Source organism: Crocodylus siamensis, chromosome 11 (assembly GCF_052110815.1).
Source record: "Crocodylus siamensis isolate JL-2025a chromosome 11, ASM5211081v1, whole genome shotgun sequence".
Lineage (NCBI taxonomy): Eukaryota > Metazoa > Chordata > Crocodylia > Crocodylidae > Crocodylus > Crocodylus siamensis.
The window spans coordinates 2,138,098-2,163,174 of record NC_143405.1 but is presented as its reverse complement, the minus strand read 5'-3'; the positions used below and the strand labels follow the sequence as shown (position 1 = coordinate 2,163,174).

The 25,077-nt window shown below is 47.4% G+C and overlaps 1 protein-coding gene across 14 annotated transcripts in view; it reads left to right on the top strand.

The window, feature by feature from the left end:
• Window positions 1-1,902: 1,902 nt before the first annotated feature.
• Window positions 1,903-25,077, top strand: part of LHX2 (LIM homeobox 2) — a 46,500-nt gene continuing 23,325 nt past the window's right edge. For 5 of the 14 annotated variants that reach the window (XR_016438576.1, XR_016438575.1, XR_016438574.1 and 2 more), the window contains exons 1-4: window positions 2,393-2,897; window positions 4,902-5,107; window positions 5,631-6,013; window positions 12,055-12,260. Coding sequence is in view for 10 of the 14 variants with exons in the window: in XM_090022784.1 (XP_089878910.1) it covers window positions 2,667-2,897; window positions 4,902-5,107; window positions 5,631-6,013; window positions 12,055-12,260 (1,026 nt within the window). In the remaining 4 variants the exon portion in view is untranslated. Of the gene's footprint in view, window positions 2,330-2,392; window positions 2,898-3,822; window positions 5,108-5,630; window positions 6,014-12,054; window positions 12,261-19,915; window positions 22,968-25,077 lie in introns of those variants that run through there. The other 9 variants (XM_090022789.1, XM_090022788.1, XM_090022787.1 and 6 more) reach the window with 6 other exon arrangements.

The window sequence follows — 25,077 nt, the reverse complement described above, 5'->3', positions numbered from 1 at the left end:
AATATCCTGCTTTTTATTCTGAACAATGTAAATGTCATTCATGTGTCAGTATGTACACTAGCAGCTTTGTGTTTACATTCTACTACTTTCCTTGTGTTTTGGTAGCAAGGGCTGGATGTCTTCTTGTGTTTGTATATCACTTAGGAAGATAATCAGAGATAGTGGCCTGTGAGCTGGGGGTCATGCCATACCTTTTTAATGCAGCTACTTGTCTTATTTTTTCAACCATTACATAAATATAATTATATAATCTAATAATTTAGATGATGTCTGAGACCTATATTAAGTAGAAGCCATGACCTGGTTCAGCTGCAAATTCATTTGCAATATGTGTGATAAATTCTGCATTACTGCATGACATATACAAAGAGATATAGGCTTTAGATGAAGAACACCTACAGCAAGCTACCCAGCAAAAGGCAAACCAGTTGTGCTCCATGGCAAAGGACAGTATTAGGCAAACAGCACAGTGTGTAACTTGCTGGCTAGGCTGTTTTCCACCTGTACGTTGTTAAATGGAGGCAATGCTTGGGAGGTCTTACAACTTTAGCAGAGAAGGGAGAGATAAAGTGCTGAAAAGAGCCTATTACTATCAATCTGCATGGTGATTTCATGCCCGCATAAGTTCCTCTACAACGAATAAGTCACAATAGCAAAAATCACATCTGTATAAATGTATACAGTGAGTGAAAGAAACCGTATCAAAGCAAAAAAAATATTCTATCTATAGAAAAATCATACAAAAGGAGTTGTTCTGTTGCACTTTCTAATCTGAGCAAAGGTATCAGTTTCCTTTGTTTCTAAGTTTGGATACCTTTGGCACAGTCTCTGGATGAGCCCACAGATGCCACCTTAGCCTGTATTCTGCATGGCTCCTCAAGTGCTCTTGTGGGGTTTTAGAGAAGTCTCTGAGAGACATAACATGGGGGACAACACCTCATTCCCCCCTTTGAGGTATTCAAGGAGCTGGAGGTATTCAAAAGGGCAAAAGCAATAATAATAATGTCTAGTGTCTTGTAAGGAAGATGACGAAACAGCTAAATCCAAGCAAGTTGCCATGTAACTGGAATAATGCTGCTCCGAACCACATATAGCTGCTTCACCTTAGTACAGCCAGAGGTGCAGTCCCACTGCCCTTACTAGCAAAAGTAACCACGAAATACCAAGTAACAGTAAAAACTGCACTACCGCTCAGAGATGACAAACTACTGCTAATAACACATCTATTTCATATTTTGCACACACGGAGCCCCCGTAAATCTGAGGTTCTTAGAAGTAAATGTAATTTCAATGTAATCCTTTTATTATTAACCTAATTAAAACTCTGACGCTTGACATGCTAAGGTTAACTCTACCATGCCGTTTCTCTTCCTGGAGAGAGCTCACAAAGCTCGGTAACATTTCCACTGCACGCCTCGGGTACGCTTCTGGAGCCTGTGACTGAAGCTGGGGCGAGGCCTTTCTGGCCTAGTTCTCCTAAAGTGTATCTGGGAAGGCCGGCAGCCCGAGCGGTCCGTGCGCAGGCGGCGCCGGGAGCTGCAGCGGCCCGCGCGCGGCTCGATGCTCTCGCCGCGAAGCGGGCGGCCGGCGGCCACAGCCCGCGGACCGCACCCGGGGATCCGACCGTCCCTCGGGCGCGGGGAGGCTCGGGGCCTCGCGCGCCGGGGCGCGCCACACCCGCTCCGCGCGGGGCCGGGGGCGGCTGCGGCCCGGGCCGGCGGGTCCCGGCAGGCCGGGCCGCGCCTCTCGGGCTCCGCTCCGCATCGCGTCCCCGAGCACATGGTGCCAGGGCCGGGCGCGGTGGCAGCCAATGGGGGCTGGGCAGGACATGATGTCAGAGGGGCTGTAGAAAAGGCGCGGAGCCTTGCGCGGGGCTGGGACTGCAGGAGCCTCGCTCGCCGCGTGCGGGGTTGCGGCGGCGGCGGCGGCGGCTCCGGCTCCGGCTCCGGCTGCGGCTGCGGCTCCGGCTCCGCTCCGCTCCTCCTCCCCCCGGCGCTCCCGCGGCGCAGCCCCCAACTTAATGTCCCTGGGAGCGGCGGGGCGCGGAGCAGCGCCCGCGGGGCGCCCGGGGGGGAGAGGGGCGCCGCAGCGCCCGTCCCACTTGGTGCCCGTCCAGCCCCTCTCCCTCCCCCCGGCGCCTTCCCCTTCCCAATGAGCTCCCGGGGCCTGGGGGAGGAGCGGGGGAAGGAGCAAACCTTGCCCCCGAGGAGCTGCTGCCGCCGCCGCCGCCGCTACTAGCCCCCGGACTGCGCGCACCGCGCGGCGCCGGCAGGCAGCCCTCCCCGTGCCCCTGCCCGCTGCCATGTAGGGGCCGCCTCGTTTTCTCTCGGTTTGTGCCGGGCCGAAGATGGTTTAATTTCCACACCCCCCACCCCCCGGTTTTTTTTTTTGCTCTTGTTTTGGTTTGGCTTTTTTTGGTTGCCGTGCCCCCGCCCCGCAGCCGCGCAGCCGTCCGCCCGCTGGGCCAGAGCCGGGCGCCGGGGCAATGAGCCCTGCCCCGAAGAAGCCTCCTAGAGGGATGCGCCGGGCCCACGCAGCAGACTAGAGCCCAGCCCCGACGCCCCTGCCCCCGACAGCCTCGGCCGGCGCGGCGCGGCGCTGCCCGGCCTTGCGCGGCGCGGCGCGGCGCGGGGGGAGCCCGAGGACAGACGGGGCGGCCGTGCTCGATGCATGGGGGCGGGCTCCGGCTAACGCCAGTTCTGGGCTCCTGCAGGGACCCCGACCGCTGTCCGCAGCCGCCGCCGCAGCTCGCGGCCTCCTCGTCCGCTTCCTCAGCGATGCTTTTCCACAGCCTGTCCGGCTCGGAGATGCACGGGGTCATCGACGAGATGGACCGCAGAGCCAAGAGCGAGGCGCCGGCCATCAGCTCGGCCATAGACAGGGGAGAGACCGAAACGGTAGGAGGAGAGAGGGTGCGAGACGCCAGCCCCGAAATGAGCCGCCCCGCCAGGACAGCGCTGCCTCGCCCGGCCCGGCCCGGCCCGGCCCGGCCCCGCCGCCGCCGCCGCCGCCGCCGGCCTGCCCCGAAGTTTGGGCAGGAGCGAGGAGGGGCCGGGGCCGGGGCCGGCGCGGGGCCGCCGGGCGTGCGGACAGCGCGGGGCTCGGGCCCCTCGGCGCGAGCCCCGCGGCCACTCGGCTCCCGGGAGGCGGGAGCCGCGGCCACGAGCCCCGCGCGGGGCGGGCAGGGGCCGAGCGGGGCTCGGGGTCCCGAAAGGGGTTTCAGGCTCGCTTCGTGCCTGGCGACTGGGAGGACGCGTGCGCTCACAGGCGTGCCCGGAGCACCCACGCCGTTCGCTAAAATCGGGTCTTCCTTCCACGCGATTGCGGCCAGCAACATGGAAGAGATTTTTCCGAGTGGATCCGATTGCTTCCACATTCCGCGTCTCCCGACTTTTGGTTTTTGGTTTTTCGTAAATAGGAAGGGCAGCCCCTTGCTAGGTTAAAAAAAAAAATATCGCGGATTTGGCTAAATTCTGCCTCTACCTACGCAGCGAATATGGCCACGTGCAGGGGGGAGAAAAAAGCCCCTCTCGTTTGATTTTAAGTTTCCCCTGGTGTATTTATTTTCGTCGCTACCATGTAGAAAAGAGCTGCCAAGCAGTCAAGGCAAGTCCGTTTAATGGTGAAATAACGGCTGTCACGAAAGCGTGCTCCCTGGAAGGATATATATAACCTGGCTTCTTCTCTACACGCGTATATATTTTTGGGAGGGGGCGTTGAAAAGTTTGCTTTTGTCCCCCGCAGGTAAAAAAAAAAAAATACTTGAACGAATCGGGTCATCTGTCCCAGCGCAGTTAGTCGGGTATTTTGTCTCCGTGCTAGGAGCTGGGGCTTAGGAGCACCTTTTTGGCAGTCTCCAAATATTCCCGTCCCTGGAAGGACAAAGCGGAGGAGCCGCGTTTTATTTCAAGTGGCTTCTCAGGAAGCGGTTTTTGCTTCTGAAACGACCGTTAATCGGGGTTCACTTCGCTTGAAAGAGATAAGTAGCGGTGGAGCTGGGGGAGAGCGGGGGGCCCGTGGCTAGACTTGCGTCGTGCTTTGAATTGTGCCAGTGAAATCCAAGCCCCAGGGCTGGGGCGGTGGATGGTGTGGAGTAAAGGTGCCCGGACACCTCCCGAGTGCCCGAGGAGAGAGCCGCTTTCTTTCCCGTCTGTTCGCTGCTCCCTTTTAGCCGCCCTGTTTGGACCCGCGCACGGCGGCTGGAGCCGGAGGGGCAAAAAAGAAAACTAAAAGGGAGCCCAGAACCAGAACCGAGCCCGCCAGAGCTGGGGGGAAACCTTTGTGCCGGGTTTGCATCAGAAGAAAAGCTGTGGGCTTTCCGAGCTGCCATGTTACCAGCAGATTTGGAAGGAAACGAACAAAAGCGAATTGCAAAGCCTGCCATAAATACTGCTGCACGCCTGCCCCTTCCCACTTCGATCGCGCTTTGTAGATCCCGGGTGAAAGAACGGAGGGTGTTTTCCCGTTGGTCTGAAATGGCTTCCAGGGGGCTTTCTCTCTCTCCCTCTCTCGCGTGGAAGTTGGCTGTTTTTTCAGGGGTTCGCTCGGGCTGCGATTTGACACGAAACTATTAAATTATATAGGGGTTACGTTTAGTTTTACTGCCTCCAAGTTTGTCCCAGGCTGCCCTGGCGTGCCGCCGCCTTTCCTTCGTCCTCCCTCCCTCCCTGCCCGGGCCGGGCCCCCGCGGAGCCGGCTCTCCCGCGGCTCCGCGAGAGGCGCAGGCGGGGCCGCGCCGGGGCCTGCTCCTCCGCGCCGCGGGCCGGGGAGCTCGGAGGGGAGCGGCGGCGGCGGCGGCGGCGGCGGCGGCGGGCCGGCCCGGGCGGGGGGCTCCGCGGGACGGGGCGGGCGCGGCGCCGGGGGCTGCTCCGTCCGGCTCACGGCCCCTGTGCTCTCCCCAGCAGACCATGCCGTCCATCAGCAGTGACCGGGCCGCCCTGTGCGCCGGCTGCGGGGGCAAGATCTCGGACCGCTATTACCTGCTGGCCGTGGACAAGCAGTGGCACATGCGCTGCCTCAAGTGCTGCGAGTGCAAGCTCAACCTGGAGTCCGAGCTCACCTGCTTCAGCAAGGACGGCAGCATCTACTGCAAGGAGGACTACTACAGGTACGGCCGCAGCCCGGGGCCCGCGTCGGCGGGCCGAGAGCCCCGCGCCTTCCCCCGCACGCCTACGCGCCCTCTGGAAATCGCGCGCAGCGTTGCGCCCGGACTGGGGCGGGGGGCGCGGGGAGCGGGCCGGGGACCCCGGCCGCGTCAGCACCGAGCCCCGGCCCGCGCCTGCGGAGCTCCCGCGGGCGCCGCGCCCGGCACAGGCCCTCCTGCCGTCGCCAGGGGCGAAGCGGGACGCCGCCAGGGCTTGTCCGGCCGAGCCCACGCCCTGCCAGCTCCGAGCCCCGGAGGCCAGCTCCACTCCGCCAGCTTTCCTGCCTTGTTCAGCTCTCTCTTCCCATCCAGGGATCCCAGCCCGGAGCCCACCCTGCAGATCCTCTCCGGACAAAGCTCCCTGGCTGGAGAGGAGGACCACCTTTAAGCGTCCCGGTGATGTCCAGCGCCAGGGCACGGTGAGGAGCTGTGAGCTGGCAGGGGGGGAACGCGGTGCTCATGTCTCTCTGGCCCTTGTGTGTTGCAGGAGGTTCTCGGTGCAGCGCTGCGCGAGGTGTCACCTGGGGATCTCCGCGTCGGAAATGGTCATGAGGGCCAGGGATTTGGTATATCACTTAAACTGCTTCACTTGCACCACTTGCAACAAGATGCTGACCACCGGCGACCACTTTGGCATGAAGGACAATCTGGTGTACTGCCGCCTCCACTTCGAGACGCTCATCCAGGGGGAGTACCAGGTGCATTTCAATCACTCGGATGTAGCCGCGGGGAAGGGCCCGGCACTGGGAGCGGGCTCTGCCAACACTTTGGGACTGCCTTATTACAACGGCGTGGGGACTGTCCAGAAGGGGAGACCCAGGAAGAGGAAGAGCCCAGGGCCTGGGGCGGACCTGGCAGCTTACAACGCAGGTAAGAGACCCCGTGCTCCCCCAGGAACCGTGCAGATGGCTTGTTTCTCTTCCCCTCCGAAGGGGGATCGCAGTTTATTTTAGCTTAAACCGTTAATAATAGTTTAGCTGCAGCATAATTATTGAGATCAAGTGCTGTCAAACTGCAATTACAGAAGCTAATATGTTAGCATTTTTCACTTCAGCTGGAAATAAAATGTTTTGAAGCAAGGTCATCTGGTTAAGGAGGGGGGAGGGGGGAGAGCCTAGCTTGAAATAAAATCTGGAAACCAGAGATTGTAAGTTAGCACTTCAGAGAGCTGTGAATTTCCTTTAGTAGCTAAATTCTTGAGGGCTGCTGTTGGGGTGAATTGTTCTGCCCTCTCCCGAGCTCTTGCACTGGAGACTTCTGCAAAAAGGAAGCGGGGAAAAACGTGGTGCTTTCCCTGGGGCCCGAGGTGGGAGGAGGGGAGCTCCGGTGCGCGCCGGGCAGGCCGAGCACCGTCAGTCGCTGCGGAAAGCAGGTGTTTTCCGGCGGGCCCGCGCTGTCTGCCCGACGACAAGTTTGGCTGGAGCTGCGGGTGACCGACGGCCCCGCAGCCCCGAGCTCCCTGCCCCGCTGAACTTCCGCTGCGATCAGCAGCAAGAGCCGGAGCCCCGGGACGCGGCGGGCCCCGGGCTGCACGTCGCGGGGGCAGCGTCCCGGGCTGTTTCCCCGTCCAGGCTCCCCACCGCGCTGCTGTCGCTCTGCGAGCTCGGGAAGGCCAGCAGGCCTCCTGCGCGGCCCGAGAAACGCGCCTGCCTTCTGCCTGCATCCGCGTGGTTGTGCCCAGGAGGAGGTTTTCCCTTCTGGCGTAGTCTAGGCATTTCAGAGAGATGCTGGGGGGGGCGGGGGGGGCGTGTTGCTCTGGATAAAAAACCCCTCTCTGTAAAGTCTGCGCCGTAAACGCCAGCCCGGGCACTGCCTGGCTTTTGGCGCGAGGCTCGGCCGGGGGGAAGGGGCAGCTCTGCTCTGATTTGGGGGCGCCTGGGACCTGGGCGCTAGGAGGAGGCGGGGGCGCCGCGCCGGGACGGCCGCGCGCAGTTTGCGCGCCAGGCGGGGACGGCTGCGCGGACGCGCCTGGCGGTCGCTGAAGACGAGGAGCGGGGCGGGCGGGAGGCCGCAGTGCCCGCACAGCGCCCGCGCCCCGCAACCGCGCCGGGTCTCGGCAGGATCGGCCCGCCCGTCTGCAGCACAGCGGCCGCGGCTTTTGCCCCGGTGTCGGCGCGGCCGGGGCCGCCCCCGCCGGGCCTGCGCTCTCGGCGGCGGCGGGGGCAGACGGGTCGGCCCGCGCGGGGCGGCGGGGCTTCACCTGCCGCGGGGCGGGCTCGACCCCTTCCCCGCGACAGAGCCAGCTGGCGGCGGGGGGCGGCGGGGCGGACGCGGGTAGAGCCTGACAGGCGCAAACGGCTTCCGAGGGAGCCGGGACTTCAAAAGATCGCGTTTTCTGGCTTTCCCTATTTTTAAAGCGTGCTCCTGTGATCATTATTTCTGCTCTCACTTGTTGGCACGGAGCTTGACGGGCTTTTTTAGGGCAGTCAGTCACGGGCGGGAAGCCGGCTGCACGCGCGAGCACCTGTGAGCGGGGTGTGGAACAAACGGCCCCCCCCCCCCGCCCGCCGCGCCGCTGGAAATGCCGCGCAGTGCCGGGGGCGCAGGATGCCCGCGGTGCCGGGGGGAGGCAGGTCCCGGGGAGGACCGGGCAGGCGGAGCCCTGCAGCGGGGGAGCCCACGGGAGCCTTTCCTGCCCCCCCCCCCCGCAGGGTAGGCCTCTGCCCTTCGCAGGCCCTCCGTGCAGGAACCCCACAGGTTGCAGCTGGGGGGGTCTTTGGGCCCTGGCCGCAGGAGGAAGGAGAAGACCCCTGCCTCCCCGGCCTTAGCTCCTTGTTGGCAGCTCTGCCTCTGAAGCCTGGGGAGGCCCCCGGGACTCCTCCCCTCGGGACCCAGTGCCACAGAAGAGCCCCAGTTTCTCACGGCCCCCTTTGCGCACAAGCTGGGGCAGCCACCGAACACAGCCCTTCTTGCCCCGATTCCCAACAGAAGGCCTTGAAATGTCAAGGCTGAAGGGGAGATTCCTGGAAACTTCAGGGGTGGAGCCGTGAGGGGAACGCTCCTGGCGCCAGGTGCTAGGACTGCTGCATCCCCGGGCAGCAGCGTCTGTTTCCAGCGCGATGAGGAGCCAAATGCCCCCGTGCCCCTTCCTTCTCCGGGGAGAGGAGAGACCCAGGCCCGCGCGCTGGGAGGCAGCCGGGGATTCTCTTCCGGATTCTGTTCCCCAAAGGCTCGCCGCAGACCTCTCAAGGCAGCAGCGGGCCTCAAGGAGCTCATGTCACCCTGAACGCAGGTGGAAACGGGTGCGAATTTCGGAGCCGTACAGAGCAGAGCTGATGTCTCTTTCTCTGTATCACCAGGACCTGATTTCCTTTCTTCTTTTGGCAGTTTTAACACGTCAAACAGGAGCTGCTAAAATCAAACAGTTAATTTCTCCATAGGAAATCATTACTTTCCCCACCCTGTACCATCTGCACCATGCTGATTATTTGTGCACGATTTGAACCCCTACCCGGAGAGATCCGGGGAGCAGGGGGGCACAAGAAGGATCCATGAGTACTCGTTCAACCATGGTTTATTATAATCACAGTAATGTGCCCTTGCTTTGAGCCGCTGGCCCTTTCACCACACAGTTTGGTACACTCTGTTTCTCAGCAGCAAATCCCAACGTTTTTGCTTTCGAATGCCAGGCCCAAATACATGGTAACGCTTACAACATTTTCTGGGCAAATTGGTGTTTGCACAGTGTTGTTCATGGGGGGGTTGTAAGGGGTGAGCCAGGGCTCAGGGTGGCCAGCCAGAGACTCGTGGAGAGGGGGTTTGGTGGCCAGCACAAGTGTGGTTCAGTGGCTGGTGGTCGCTTTTGCTGGGGGAGCGCAGAGTGGAAGTCTGTGTTCAGTGGACATGCTGGGAGTTGCAAAGGGAATTTCAGGGTCCAGCACCCAAAGCGGGAACCAAGCATTAGTCTTGCTCATATAAGTCTTCCCCATTTGATTGGCATTTTACTGAATGCTGTTTTTGAACGAGTCTCACAGCAGGAATCCTACAGCCTGCAGCTGAGCAGGAACCTGGAATCCAGATAGTCCAGCAGATCCTTCATGAGATAGACAGGGGTAGCACACAAGGAAGAGGAGGGGAAGTGCTTGACAAGCAGAGTGCTATACGGGCCGTGTTGGTGGGATTATCTCTTTGAACTGATTGCAGGAGACCCTCACCCTGCTTTCCCCGTCCCCATAAAAAAATGGCCTATACATGTGCCTGCAGCCCTTGGAGGGATTCCAGATTCTCATAAAGGTAGTCTTTGGTCTAATCCAACAGACTTTTTTAAAGATGGGATGCTACTTACCATAACCATGCTTGAATGGCTGTTGGCACTAAACAGGACTATGTATGTCAGGCTAGGCATCGCCTAGGGTTATCCAGCCAGCTAGCACAACATGAGGAAGCAACAGACACCCCAACAGACTTTCAAATTCTATTTTGTCAAAAAAGGACAATAGTTCTACAAGTCCCAAATGGGATAGCGCTGATTTTCATTTTTTTCGGCAGATGGGGTAATAAAATGACAAGAAATAAGTCATAGATGGGATATTTTCAAAGAACAAGTGATTCAGTGTCTGATCAGGGCTTGATGGCAAGCTGGGATTTCATTTTGGGAGGGTTTAGAGTCACTATTACTTTATTGAACTACAAACATACATAGATAGCTCTTTACAGAATGTATTCAGAACCAGGGTCCTCAGTCTCCCTGTTGTCTGCAGTCCTGGGGCTTGCTGTGTTGCAGGGCACAACGCCCATATCAAGAAAATAGGTTTCCATTCTTCAGAGGAAGAATTTATGTGTTTCCTCATAAATAATTGACACATCGCCCCTGGGAGGGTTAGGAAGGATTTAGTATGAAGCTCACAGGTCTTGCCCATCCCTAATTTCTACAATTCTGTGAGTGAATTTCTTTAAACAACAATTATAATAAATAATGTATTATCTTACATTTCCATAGCCCCATTTGCCCTGAGCAGTATAGTTTTAGTTAATCTTCTTCCCAGTTATCTGAGGAAGGAATGCAACTATGAGGGAGACTGAAGCACATGGGGTGGCTCCACGTTTGGCAACCAGACGTGGATTTCTAAGCCAGAGAAAGATTCCAGCTCATTCCATTCAGCTCAATAAATGCAGCATTCTGCTGCCCCCTTTTGTGTTCTCCCCCCTCAAATTCAGGTGCTGTCAGTGTTTCCATAAGAAAACCAAGTTTATAACTGAGCAGAAAAAAAAGGCTCTCATTGCTAAAAGTTGGCACAAGGTTAGCCTGGGAAGAATTTTTAAATATATATGTGTGTGTGTGTGTGTGTGTGTGTGTGTGTGTGTATTTAACCACAGTTGCTTTAACTTTTTTGACTATTTCTTTTTTTAAATTACAGGAGTGCAAAAACAGAGAGAAGTTTTGAGGTTTCAGATATTTTTATATGTCTATGAGACAAACTTGCCTTTCTTTTCCAAACTGAAATTTTGCAGGCCATATTCCATAATACGCTGTGGCTTTCAAAAAGTCTCTGAAATGCTGAAGTTTGCAGTGCAACCACTGTACATGCTGAGTAACTGTTTTCTATAAGGTCTGCATGCATTTATTATCACGGGCACAAAAGACACACACATTCATATTATGAAGACTTTGTAAAATTGGTTTCAACACCTGACTTTTAAAATTCATATTTATTCCATAGAGCTGACAACTTAAATTGGATAAATAATCTGCATTTGAAATAACACCGTAAACATGTATGTACCTTCCAGATGCACTGCATTGTACTGAGTCAGTGATGATGGACAATTTAAAGAATCTATGTGTGTATGTTTGGACAGCTGGATCAATAATTCACAATTTAAAGCTCCCAAGATAGGTATTTGTTCCAGTTTTTTTAGCCATTTTAGTGGAATGAATAAATAATTACCAAGGGAGAGAATGAAATGAAGATTATGGGGATATTCCCCATTTTTAACATAAAACTTTTTTTAATTATAGAAGGAGATTGTAGATACCTGAACACAGTAGGATAAAATAATGACAAAATGTCAGAGCTGATTTCCCGACATATCGCTGAATTTTTTTGCGGGTTTAAGCTCGATCCTTAATGTTATATTAAGAGGATCTTCTGTGGTTTACTGTATGCATATATAAAATAAAAAATACCCGTGGTTTATAAGAATATTTTGCTTGGCTATTTGATAATACTTGCTATGTTCTTTTGCTCTGAGATATCATATGTCATATTTGTCACTGATTTTTGCAAATATGCCTTGTTAAATTATCTGAAAGGGATATGATGACAATTGATCTTTTAAACTATTTTTGAAAGAAGTTTTGTCTTTATTGAGATATAAATAATGGAGAAAAATGTAAATTTTGGCTTGGCACATGGTCAACATTATTTTAACAGGTTAATGTCATTAACTAGTCAAATTATAGTTGTGATTTTCTCAGTGGTATGCACAAACATTATTCCTCTAATAGTGTTTTATTTAATGGCTGGTCTTATAGTCTACAGGGTTTAGTTTGATGGAGGAATTGGTCTGTTTCATTTGAGATTTAAGTGAATTCTATTGTAACAGCTTCTTTTTGTACCATACAATGCAATTTATGGTGATAAAAGTATATTAAAACACTTACGAAGTTGAGGACAGCTACTGTCCTGCAAGTAGAAAGTGGGGAACAATGTGTGGAAAAGGAGAAAAGCAAAAAGGAAGCAGACCTGACATTTTAGAAGTGGTAAAGAGGCAGGTGAGGGATCTTGCAGACTGGTTATTGTAAAGGAAGAATAGCAGGATGCAGGAACAGAGAGGAAGGCAAGTAGAACTTGTACTAGCACAATACATGCCATGGTGTGTTATTTTAATTGCTGCACTCAGATGAACTGCAAACAATGCTGGTCACTGAGCAATGGATTTACACGCCCTTTCCCTCTTGTTGCGTTTAGCTTTAAGTTGCAATGAAAATGATGGTGACCACCTGGATAGAGACCAGCAATACCCCAGCAATCAAAAAACAAAGCGCATGAGGACATCATTCAAACACCACCAGTTGCGGACAATGAAGTCTTACTTTGCTATTAATCATAACCCTGATGCCAAGGACTTGAAACAGCTAGCTCAGAAAACTGGCCTGACCAAAAGAGTTCTTCAGGTAAGAAGGGCAAAGACTTCTCTCTCTACCACTGAATTAAATTTCAGCCCCAGGTTTGAGAATCCCTGGCTGAAGCACTGTGGGTATTGCTAATGCCCACTTTTTTCTCATTTGTTGGTAACTTCTTCAAAGCTTAAGCTAAATAGAGCTTATGAACTTAAATAGCGCACATGAATAAAGCCATTTATTTTTGACCTACCAGAGTTAGAGACCTTGGGTTCTAATATTTAAGGGATAGTTGTGTAAGTTAGGTGTCTGGCTTATTTTATTGAACAGCTAGTTAAACCTAGCATGCTATTTTCCTAAACTATTATTTTAGGGAGAAGTGAATGATTTCAGCTGCTACTTTCTCTTTGTAAGTAGAGAACATAGTAGAGGCTTAGAAGTTAGGAGTGTTGGATGCTTCAGCTCCATCTAAATCTCCACTCTGTTCTTCACTGAGTTAGATTTAATGGGCTTTTACCCAAAAGAATATTTAGCTACAATGCAAGTTTGGAAACCAGTTAGCTCTCAACCGTCCTGCTAAAACACTGGCCACAGGGTTCTGTTCTGAGGGAAAGGGGGTTGGAAACCTTGTAGGAAAAGACCACAGCGAGGGGTTAGTGACAAAAATCCTGGCAGGGAACTGTGAGTAATGCTAGGACATCGGCGAGTTCACGGTGAAACGAATGGTAGTAGAAGGGAAACGCTGAGAGGGAAGCTGAGTTCACCAGAGAGAGACCAAGTCCTATGGTGATAGATGAATGGCAAGAGGTAGGGTTGGAGGTAGCTCGGAGTTTCCCTGAGAAAGCTTGTCACGATAAAAATAACGTAACACCTCCTCTATAGCGCCGCCTCCCCTGTTTGACATCCCATTTGTTTTTATCATCAGAATTCAGGTGCTGGGACAGATCCCCCACTTTGCATTCACTACACATCCTAACTGCTGGATCAAGGCCTCTTATAGATACTCCTCCCATCTGTACCTGACAAAAGCTGGTATTTGTGGAAGAAAGGATTTTCTGCACTCACTTTTCCATCTGCCTTCCATCACTTTCTCTCCTTCTGTTTCCTTCCTGTTTCCCAGCGCCCTTTTCCTTGTTCTTCCTGTTATTTTCCCCCACACTTGAAGCGCTTTTGTCATCTGCCCTATACAATACACCCATCAGTGTCTTTCATGAATGCAGTAAGCGACTTGATTAGCATCCATCATGCATAGCTCCTCGCTTAACTTCTTTAGGTTCTGTCTTCTCCTTCCCATTGCATCAGTCTGGACTTTCATCCATTCCTTCGCTTCCTGTTTCATGTTCTGTGCTGCCATCTTTTTTCCATTCTGTTCTCCGCATTCTTTCCCAAACCTATTATCTTATATCCAGCACCACTTTACCCACCCCTTAGCCACTGGTTCACTGCCCTTGCTCTTTCTATCACCATCTTAAACACATACTCTCTCACATTTTTAGGTGCTCAGTGCTTTCTCCTCTTTTAATCTTGGCCAGCCTCCTGCGGTTTCATGCAGCTTCTGCAAGATTGTGTTAATGGTGTTGGAACACCACTCCTTTTACTCCAACAACAGCATATCTGAGCTGCTGTGCCAGAAGTGTTGGTAGGAGGTAGACAGTAAATGGGAGAGGACTAGATCAAGAGCATCCGTGGAGGTGATAGAGGAGTGCCCCAGAACGTTTCACAGCAGGATTTTCCCGATGGGCTCTTCTCTCTGTGGTGGAAGTTCACTAATCCACAATCTACCAATCTCTTTGTTGGAAATTAGTTTGGGCCATGAAAAATTTTGTTTTAAAGTTTGTACCCAACTGGCTCTGTGCCTGACCTGTGAGAGGAAGTGAGCTGGACATCTGACAATTTTCAGACTTGAAAGTTCACCCACAGTAGTTTCAACAAGGCTCTTTGCTGGAGAGGTCTCTCAGTGTTGCTGGTTGCTGACAGTGTCACTCATTAATGCCATTAATGCCTTTTCACCAAAAATATTTGATATTCAGTGTGTGCCAGTTACTGAACACAAAGCCATTCACTAGCACTACTGAGCTAAGGCAAGTAATATTAGAATTTATTTGCCTACCATATCGAAGATGCATAGATTCCCAGGTTCCTGGACATCCCAGTAGCATGGAATTATGAACAAGTCTTACATTATACTAGGTATGTGTGCAAACTTACCTTTTCTTCTGTGAGAACAGGTTTTATAAGTTTTGTCCGCAGACAATGTTTTTCTTTCTTTTTATATTATTTCTAATAGAAAGTCTGCGTACATCTTCCCGCAGCTGATGAACAGAGAAGCAGCTGTCTCCAAGTCTTGCAGCACTTGTAATGAACCAATGAGCTTCCTAAGCATTTGTAGTGTAGTCTCCAGTGTTACAGGAATTGGCTGTAGTCCACCTCCTATATGGACATTCCTTTCATGTAGTACACATTATTTTTGGTGAGAGGATGTGGGGTTGCTGATGGATAAGTGGAGTGTTCGGTCAGATTTTTCATCGTCTCTAGTCAGACTGGGAAGACTTGGCTTTTAGCTTGGCTCTGTAGGTACTGAATCATCATGCACCCTTGTCCATCAGTAGCAAGGCAGAAAAACATGGGCATAATGCTTCCTCAATTATTGTTCCTGATGTGGCTTGGGAAAGTACAGACTGTATCCCATAAGTACCTAAATTGGAAATCAATACATTCTTGCTTTGTACACACACATGCACACACACGCACTTTTAACCTTTTTATGTACAGATTCATGCACATATTTGATGCACTGTGGCTAGTGAGCATAGGCACAACAGCTAAAGTTCTAGGGGAAATTAAAATGCCCAATTCATTGTGGTCTGTTTGGTTGGAGTTTGATAAGTTACCTTTAAGTTTCTTCTACAAAAAAAATAACCCAGCTCCCAGCATGTAACACTCTCTGGAAATAAAACCTCAAGAAAGGGCTTCTTGGGAAGAAATAGTGATAAATGGCATAAAGAGTTCTTTTTTAGGGGCTGGGTCTTGCCTCTTTTTGCATTAGTATGGAAAGGGAAAGGGAGAAAGCAAAGAGGCAGAGAGCAGAATTTTCCCTATAACATTTTGCTGAGGGATCCCTTTAACACCCTATCGAGATTATATTTCAAAGAAAATGGGACAAGATTCTTTCTGTATTTTGACTTTGCTGATTCCCTCTCCAGCAATCTAACACAATCGTTTCATAAACAAACCTGGATAGTCTCAACCTAGTTCTCAGCAAAGATTTCCCTTCAAGATGCTGTTCTCCAGTCTGTTACTCAGACTCTGTGATGTTTTCAAAATATATCGTGGTCTATTTTGTACGGTAGTGTAAGATAAATAATCAAAACAGAATTTGTGCAATGAGTGAACAAGGTTCATTTGGTGATGCAGCGTCCTTCATATTTTTAATTGTGTTTGCCCCCTTACTCACTAGGTATTAACATACAGTAAATCTTAATGTGTCACAGGTAATAGTGTGAGCTAGTGAGATTGTGCTGAGAAATTAATTTTAAAATGAGCCATTCATATTACTAACATACAGTTATTACAATAATGGAGCTGTTGTAGGCAGACAGTAACTCTATTTGATGTAATTATCTGGCATCTATCACTATAGCATCCAGGCACTTTATAGCCTTAGCATCTTTGTCTTAACGTCACCCTTGAACAGATTTTTACAGATTGGCACAACAAAGCCGAGTCACGTTTCCAGGGTCCACCAGGAAAGTGGAAATTCAAAGACCCGAGTTGAGGTCTCCCAAGTCATAATCTAATAACTTATCCATGGAACCATCCTGCCTAGTTCAGATGTCTAGCCACAGACATTCAGCTCCACTAATTAGAGAGGTTGATCAACCAAGGGTTGATCTTGTAGCTGCTTCTATTTTTCAGTAATGGATATAGTTCACGTTCTTCACTTTTGGTTTCCTATAATCTAGCCCCATAATGATGCAGTTGAATAGAACAGTATTAAATGTATGCCACACCGCTCTGATTTTGTTTATTCTTAAATGCTGAAGACCAGGTTCTGGGTTATCTAGCTGATGGGAGCTGAGTCCCCCTGGAATAGTTCTGACAGTTAAATACAGTCGGGGTGCTCTTTCCTTTCTTTAAGGTACCCTGTTCCCAAAGTGGGCATAGAACACCACAGCTGTGATGAATGAGTAGAGAAGTCTTACTTAAAAGCTATTTACACCCTGTTTTCACAGGTATAAATGATGATTCTAGTTGCAAAGCAGTGGAGAGTTAGATCTATGTCATCTACTGCTCAGAAAAGCAATGGTTTTGATTCAGTACCCTTGAATATAAATGTTGGCTGAAAGGGTTTCACGTACACCACAATATTATGTACGATAGGGTGGTGATTGGCCTTTTATCCTGTTCTTTTTTCACACAAGGCAAAGACTTTTCAGACTCTGAATTTAGTCAATATCTGGAGTCTTTTCAGTAATAATATTAACACTCGTTCATCATTGAACATCTCTAAAGCTCTTTACATAAATTAACCAATTAACCCTGACAACTCTGCAGTGAAGGAGAGAATAAAGTAAGTATTATTATTCCTATTTTTGGACAGTACTTGTACATTTTGCGGTTGTTTCCTGCAGCTAATGGTTAGACTCATTAAGAGGAGGATGCACACTTAAGTCCTGTATCTTCCCATATTTGCATGGGATCTATTGATAGCATTGAGGAATAGCTGTTCAGGTGCCTAAAGAGAGGATTTGACTCCTATCATTTAATGGAAGATATAGGGGAACATATACAAACTTAGAAGCTTTTCCTCCTCTCTCTTTTCCAAATCACCAGCAGGCATACAGAGGCATTTAGAGATCTCATAGTGGGGCCTATTGCACCGTTTTGGTTAAGGATCACCTGAACTTTTAGGTACAGGGTGAGTCTGCTGTCTTGGGCAGTTTTTATAAATGTATCTTATCAGGAAACTGCATCATGTTTAGCAACTGCAGTTGTGATAGCAGATGGGGCTTTTCCCTATGAAGTTATATATTGCTCATGAATGTCACTTTCCATGAAGTGAGGAGGCGACACATGCATATAGATTGGGACTGCTGACTTCGTGGCTCCTTTATTTTAATTTAATTATAAAATGACTGAATTACTCAGCTTTGTTTACAATGGACGAGTTTCAAAACTTACATAAATTATTATCGGTATGATCTTTTTTTACCTGTTGGTAAAGGGACCCTGTCAGGTTACATATATTAAAAAAAATCCAAACAACCAAAATCCCATGCTTTTGATAGAGCTATAACTTGTATTATTTAATACAAATTAAATCCTTAATTTTTACTCTTGATGCCAGCTGCTTTTTATATACACTCCTGGCTTGAATAATCAAAGTAGACTAATCTGCTTCCCTTTTGTTCTTTGCACACGTGGTTCCCAGTCTTTAGATGGAGCCACGCAGACAGACCCGTGCAACACTTTGCAGGACCCTGTAGCTCTGCCCGCGTGTTTCTGACTGCTCAGTCAATGCCCAGAAAGGGCAAATATGGCACTGGAAAACTTAAGCCAAAATAACTTTTGTTCATTACAGCATTGGTACTTAATACCTAATAACAATGCGTCAGACATTTTTAAAGCATCATGGAGATACTTCCCTGATATTCATTTTTGGAAAGATTTTTGTTCGTAATGTATTAAACCTACACATGGCAGTTGTTTTAAATAAAGGGAAAGGCAACATTAACTGTTTACAAACAGTAAACTTCCTCAAACAAGCAGGCAGTGTATGCAGAGTATACTATCCATGGCACAAATATGCAATTCCTGTGGTCAGTAGTGGCAATTGCACATGAAGATCGAGTTCAAACTGATAGCCTTGCCTTGACTCCGCTCCTTGGTCCCAGCTTTGCCTGCTCTTTCACACGGATCTCCCCTCTACTTCAGAAAAGAAGGGTGAGCAGCCTTTGTTCCATCATCCCCTCCTCTCTTCAGGCCCAAAAGAGGGTGTTTGGTCTGGCGATCTTGAATGGAAAGCAAGGAGGCCAGGAGAGGAGTAAGGGGGCTGGGGCACATGCATTATCGCCTGCGGAGTCTGTGAAGCTGAGGATGTAAAGATAAAATCCTTTGAGGTTGCATTTCCATGTCCCTTTCCTACCTGTGGTGGGGAGTCCACTTAAAAGGGGTGGGGAGACGTGTTCTCAGGGCTCCTCTGAGCCATGGCAGGGGCCGTCCTGCCAGAGAGTTGGGTGAACATGACTTCCTTGGGGGTGGCTCTGGCTTCCCACTGGCCCACCAGCCTCCACAGGATCGGCAGCTAGCTGTACACACCCTCTCTCCCACCATAGAGCACCTGAGAAATCTGCAGGAGGACAGCTTTGTGGATATTTTCTTTCCCTGCAGAGAAGATGATAAGGTCCATTGCACTTGGAATGACAGAGCTTGATCCTGCTCTTACTGAAGTAAGTCAGGGTGAGGTGCAGTGGGAGCAGGACTGATTCATTTTTAGGTAATATAGCACAGTAACTTGAGACCTGGTGATAAATCAGCACAGGGAGCTTCAGCTGATAAAATCTGACCCAGGAGGTAAATTCTCTCTATAGAGTCTGAATAACTTGCCTGTATCTATCTACACTAGGCCGAGCATAGGATCTTTAATGCCATTTGGAAATACAGTAGAGACATGCCTCTACATCAGGTTTGACACATGCTTTTTGGGTTTGTTGTATATATCTTTACTGATATTTAATCTGGTATAACCTAGCAGTGCATTTTATTTGAAAAGTAATCTAGAGGCATGAGAGGGTCACCATTACTTGGGAACTAAGCTTTGCCAGTTGTTGTACTGCTGGACACGAAGAAGCAGCCCTTCATCTTTTTGTCTCCTTCGTCTTCATCTTTTGTCTCAGTCCTAGTTAGGGAGACGACACCTAGTCAGGAGACTGATGGAGACCTAGTTGCACACAGATAATTATACTTGTTGCACATTGATATTGTTGATTCTAAAATTGTATTGAACACATTTTACATAACTGTTATAACTTCATAGACAATTTCACAGAACATCTTAAAAGGGAGAATGGGACAGAGAGTGGGAGCTAAGACATTTTAGAGAGAAGAGAATCAAGAAGAATTTATGGGGAAACAAGAACAAGTCTTTTAGTGAGAAGAAAACTGTACTACCTCTTTGGCTCCAGAGGGTTTCTGACCACAGCTGTCAGGGACAGGGCCAAATCCCATGCAGAGGGTCTGTGGCCTCTGTGGCACATGGTGAGAAAAACAGCTTGGACTAGTGGATCTGAGCTTATGCATGTCAGCTGATTGGTTTGTGCCCCATCCTGCCAAATGCTTCCTGAAAGCGGGAAGCCACGTACAGGAGTCACATGAAGCTAGTGACCTTCTAAGACTTTCCTGAGGGTCAGTAGGGGAAGATTCCTGTCTGTCTTCCCCAGTCCACTCATGTCGCAGTGCATAGTCTGTTTACTTAGAAAAGCAGGGGACAAAGAAAAAGAAATGCCTTACATGCCAGACAGAGAATCCTTCTTGCAATTGGGTACAGCCCGTGGAGTTATGCTAGCAAAGATGGCTGCTCTTCCAGCACGCAGAGTCAGTACAAGCATCTCATCCAACTGAGGCTTTGATGAATTTGTGAATTTGCTTTTGCTTTTTTTGCCAACAATGCAGGTTTTTAAATGCTACCCTATTATATTAAATTATTTCAGGTTTGGTTCCAAAATGCCCGAGCCAAATTCAGACGGAACCTCTTACGTCAAGAAAACACAGGGGTGGATAAGACTTCAGATTCAACACTCCAAGCAGGGACCCCATCAGGCCCTGCCTCAGAAATATCCAATGCCTCCATGAGTCCATCCAGCACTCCCACTACCTTAACGGACTTGACTAACCCTACTATGCCTACTGTGACATCTGTCTTGACGTCAGTGCCCGGAAGTCTTGAGGTTCATGAATCTCGAAGTCCTTCACAGACAACTCTCACAAATCTTTTCTGATGACTCTTTCTCAATAATTTCTTTAAAAAAGAAATTACTCTTAGTTGAATTCCAAGTGTATTTTAATAGAGGCTTTGAGCAACTGACTAACCACAATTAGGGTTTCTCCTGAAAACAAAAGGAAATGTATTGTTCTGGTATTACAGAGTATGGACTAAAGAATAACTTGGAAGATCTATCTGCAACACAACATTTGTGTAATTGTACAGTTTTGTGGACTGAGCCAGGGAAACAGCAATTAATTTAAGTTGGCTGAAGCTTCTGTAATTTCAAAGACTGCCATGTGCCTTATATACTGTTTTATCTACACACTTTGGATTACATGTCCATTTTTCTCTTTTTCTCTCTGTATATTTATGACCAGGGCAAAAATGTTAAGAGTTTGTTACTTTGAATAGTCCTAAGCCCTTCATTGGTTGCTTTGTTGTTTTAGAATTTCAAGGTGGAAGTCTGTTCGAATATCAGAATTTGTAAAATCTAACCAGTAATAAAACCACTTATGGAAACTACTTGGTAATGGCTGCAGTTACGTTTAGCATTAATTTCACAATCCTGATAGGCTGTCTGTATTGAAATGGATTAGAAAATTGAACTGCAGACACAGTATCTGCTTAGGGTAAATTCTAAATGTGATACAAGTATGCCTCCTTCCCCTAAAAATATATGGGTGAAAAGTCCAGTTTGTATAACTGGTCTAGAGAAATAAGTAATTGTTAGCTGCAGGTAGAAATTGTCACTGAACGTGGGAATTCAGAAAAAAACCTGTTTAATTTAGTTGCTGAATCTCAGTTTCACATTTGAAAGGAAATGGATCTTGCATTTGTGCTACAGAAGGTGTCTGTCTCATTTCACAGAAAGTAGTGTGGCCAGAATCATACTGTTTCTGAGACAGACATTAGGTCATGATCCCCAGAAACAAAAAAGTATTTCTTAGATTACTTATCAACATTGGTGGATAAACTAAAGACAAAACTGATTCATAAACATATGGTCTTTTTTTGTAATGCTTTGAAGGAATAAGAGCAGGTAAGCTTATTGTTACCAGTACTAATAAACATGGCTATTCCTTCAATCATGATGTACTGTTTGAATTGAATTGAATTCCTTCTCCAGTTTTGAGATCTTTATTCTTCGGAATATCATTTGTGCTTTGAATGTTTTACTTTTTACATATATTCTTCCAGACGTTAAAGAAATAAGTAAACCTCAGCAAGGTTTAAATTCACTTTAGGATGAATACAATCTATGCGATTTGACCAGTGGTTTATTTAATTCAGATTTTGAGTCGTACTTACCATGCTTAGGGTTATTTGTACTCTATCTGGTTGCAAGGTTTTTCAGTCAGGATGTGCTAGGTTATGCATGGCTGGCCTGCTATAATCTTCTCTGTTGTTCCCACTGGACACAAATTGGTAGAAGATTATTCCAAGCAAGCAGTAACATAGGTGCCAAGATTCATGTTCTTTGCTGCTCTCAGTGTACTGAGGATGATTCATTAGGCTGGGCTCTGTGGAAACAATGTTTTGGGTTTTAAAATGCTATTTTTATTCAGCTTTCTCATCTGAAAATTTGTAGTCCTTGTGTTTGCCAAATTCCCTTTCAGGCCAGTGAGAGACTGCAGTGCACAAATATTGTGGGACTGGGACCCTGACGTAATTAGGATACTTACTAACCTTTTTCACACTTCAGCTCTAAAAAATAAAGGTGAATAATTTGAGAGGCAAGGAATTCCCCGTAAGAAGTCCTGATTAGGTAAGATTTGTGTGAGAGGTTTCACTCTCATCCCCAAAACAAACTGTTTAATATAGTCCATTAAGGTTATCTACAATAACAAAGACGTGCTTTAAACATATTTTGGGTTAAGTTAGCAAACTTTCCCAGGCACCCCGAAATGCTCTTTTTCTTGGCAAAATATCTAATGAAGAAATAATACTGGTTAGTGGATTATTAAAAGAGGATGTATCTACCTTGTAAGAGGTGTTCAGAAACAGATGTTCTGCTGTATGTAATGTTTTGTTTACTGTCAATGACCTTGGGCATTTTCTTTTTGTTAAATGCTTAGCTGGATCTTTTATTGATTTAAAAGGCAATGTTGGTCCAATATGAAATGGATACAGTCTGTAATTAAAAGTCTGCATATTCACATGTAATCAAGACAGTTTTAAACAATTTCCTCCTAAATTCAAAAGTATTGTGGCAAAATGTAGTTGGTAAAATTTTGAATAGTCCTCTAAAATGCAGTACTACTTTTGATATCGTGTGTTTTAACTACCTGAGACTGAGTACACATGGAAATATCTTTGAAATCAGCTTTCAATATTGCCTTTTCAAATACCTGAGATTTGTGGAGGGGAATACTCTAGTGTTATTATTATCTAAAACCCAAAAAGGACAATTAAATCAATTGTCTGGTTTAATCAAATCAGGGATTTTGCATATAAATAAGATACCATATTCTATGTAGGGCCTTTATGTAGGGACATTAGGATTCAGTCACTGGCTCCAATGACCTATGTTGTCCCCATGATTGTTTCAATCCTGTGGTATTGTTCAGTTGTTTAGAGCTTGTTGGTTTTGAATGCTGTACATTTTTTTACTACTGCAATCCTAATGTTTCCTCACATACTTGTACAGTTCCACATTTGATGTACTAGTCTGAAATTCTGTTAAAAACATGAACAAAAATGGAAATGATATTTCTTTGGAAGTGTATTTTTACTGTATATCTAATTTGAACTAGCTGAACATACTTATTTACATCTTGCATGATAGGTGTGTAGTACATTTTTTAAAATATAAAAGAGACTTGAGAGTAACTTAGATCAAGAATATAATGAAATCTATACAAATATGGAAATACATACATTGATTCATTTGCTACCCTTTGACTCAAGATACTTTTTGAAATACATTTTCTCTAGATTATTTCAGATAATGCAGATATTTTTCCTTGGAATTCGTGCATAATAGAGAACATTGAAAGGGATTTCACACTGGAAAGTGTCTCAAGTCAGCCTACAATTCAGCAAAATGTGATTTCCTTCTTAGTCAAATAAAGGGAAAGTATATTTGATATAAGAATGCTGAACAAATCTATTTGTATTTAGGGTAGAGTTGTTTAGCTCTACAATTTTTTAAAATGAAATATAATTTAAAATGCACTGATACAGTTCACTATTTAGATACTTCTTCAGGGTAGAGTTGCAACTGGTAGACTGAATCAGAGATGCATAAGCTTTCATAAGCAACAGCTCACTTTTTCAGGTGCATCTTACCTGCTGCACATTTGTGTTGCATCTGACAAAATGAGCTTTTAATTATGCCAGACACTTGGCTAAGATTTTTAAGTCAAGGATGTTTCTGCCTTGAGCAGGGAGCTAGACTAGATGACCTTGGGAAGTCCCTTCCAGCCCTACTTTCCTATCATCCTACAATCTCTGATTCAGTTAACCTATAAGGAGCAACTCTACCCTGTCTTCTGTGTGACTTCAGACTAACACAGTTAACTACCTCTTTCTGGACATTTTGTACTTGGAGTAAATATTATACATTTTTGGAGGGTACGCTATATTCTTCAAAAGGAAGAAGAAGTTGAATCCCTTCTGTGAGAGCAAAAGTCACATCAATCCTAAATGTTATGGGTGCAGCCAGCACCTATAAAATGGCCTGGCTTCCATGGTACTAGAATGCATTAGCTATTAAGAAAGTGCATATTTAAAATACTTTCCTAAAATGTGCTTGGCATTTGCAATGCATTGCAACATAAATATACTTTACAAGAGAAAACAGAATAGAATTAGATTCCTGTAACAGTCACATCACTTTAATAGGGAGAAAAGGGAGGGGATTAAAAAAGGAAAATAGTGAGGCTTAGAGCAATAGGGCAAAGAAATGATGATACCAAAGGATATCCAGATAGCCTAGAATCAGTCCCAAGTACGTATGCTTTTGGTTTTTTACATTCAGTGCCTGGATGCTACAGTGTTAGGGGCTTTACTAGATACAGAGACAACTACTGAAAGTTGAAGAAATAAGGTAGAAATAAGGTAGTTGCTTTATTACTTTAGGATGAGGTATAAAACTAGCACTAATACTGTGTGACCTTTACCATTTTTCAAGTACGGTCAGTTTATGAAGTTTCTCGGTTTGGAAGATCTCACGTGAACCAAATGGAGAGCTAGAAGGCAGACACGGAGCGTGACACGAAGAGATTAGTCAGGGTTTTGGGGGAATGCTTATTTTCCTTTGTTTTCCTTCCACCTTTTTCTCAGCATGATCCTTCTTACCGTCTCCTACAGCAATGTTTGCTGAGGGTTGCTGGCAGTACGCTTTAACATTTCATAGGGACAGGCCAAATTTCAAGTTTGCAAAAGTGACTGATACGGTTGAGGATGGTCTAGGTATACTTGATCAGTGCAGGATCGTGGACTAGAGATGATGGCATCTTGAGACCCCTTCCTGTCATACTTTTCTATGATACTCAGTTTTGCTACTTGGTAGCCTGCTTCTGGACATCGTTTATACAGAGACCTGTAAACTTCCTTTTCCCCGCATGGTATTTTTTGTTTTGTTTTATTTTAATAATATTTGTAGCTTTTTTGAATTTGAGTCACTTGACTAGCTTTGTGACACTGAACGTTTCAAGTTGGCTGGTCAAACTGATTCAAGAAAAGGCTAGGCTGGATGAAAACACGGTTCTAGCTGCAGGTCCAGATTAGAAGAGGACTAACAGCCCTGGAACTTACTCCCTTTTGTTCAGGCATCTTGTGTGGACTCTTCAGCAATTAAATCCAAGGGAGCAAATGGTCTTCTTTAATTTGTGTGTCTCGATAGCCACCCTGGTGCAGCAGCAAATGAGATGAGGAATGTTCTAA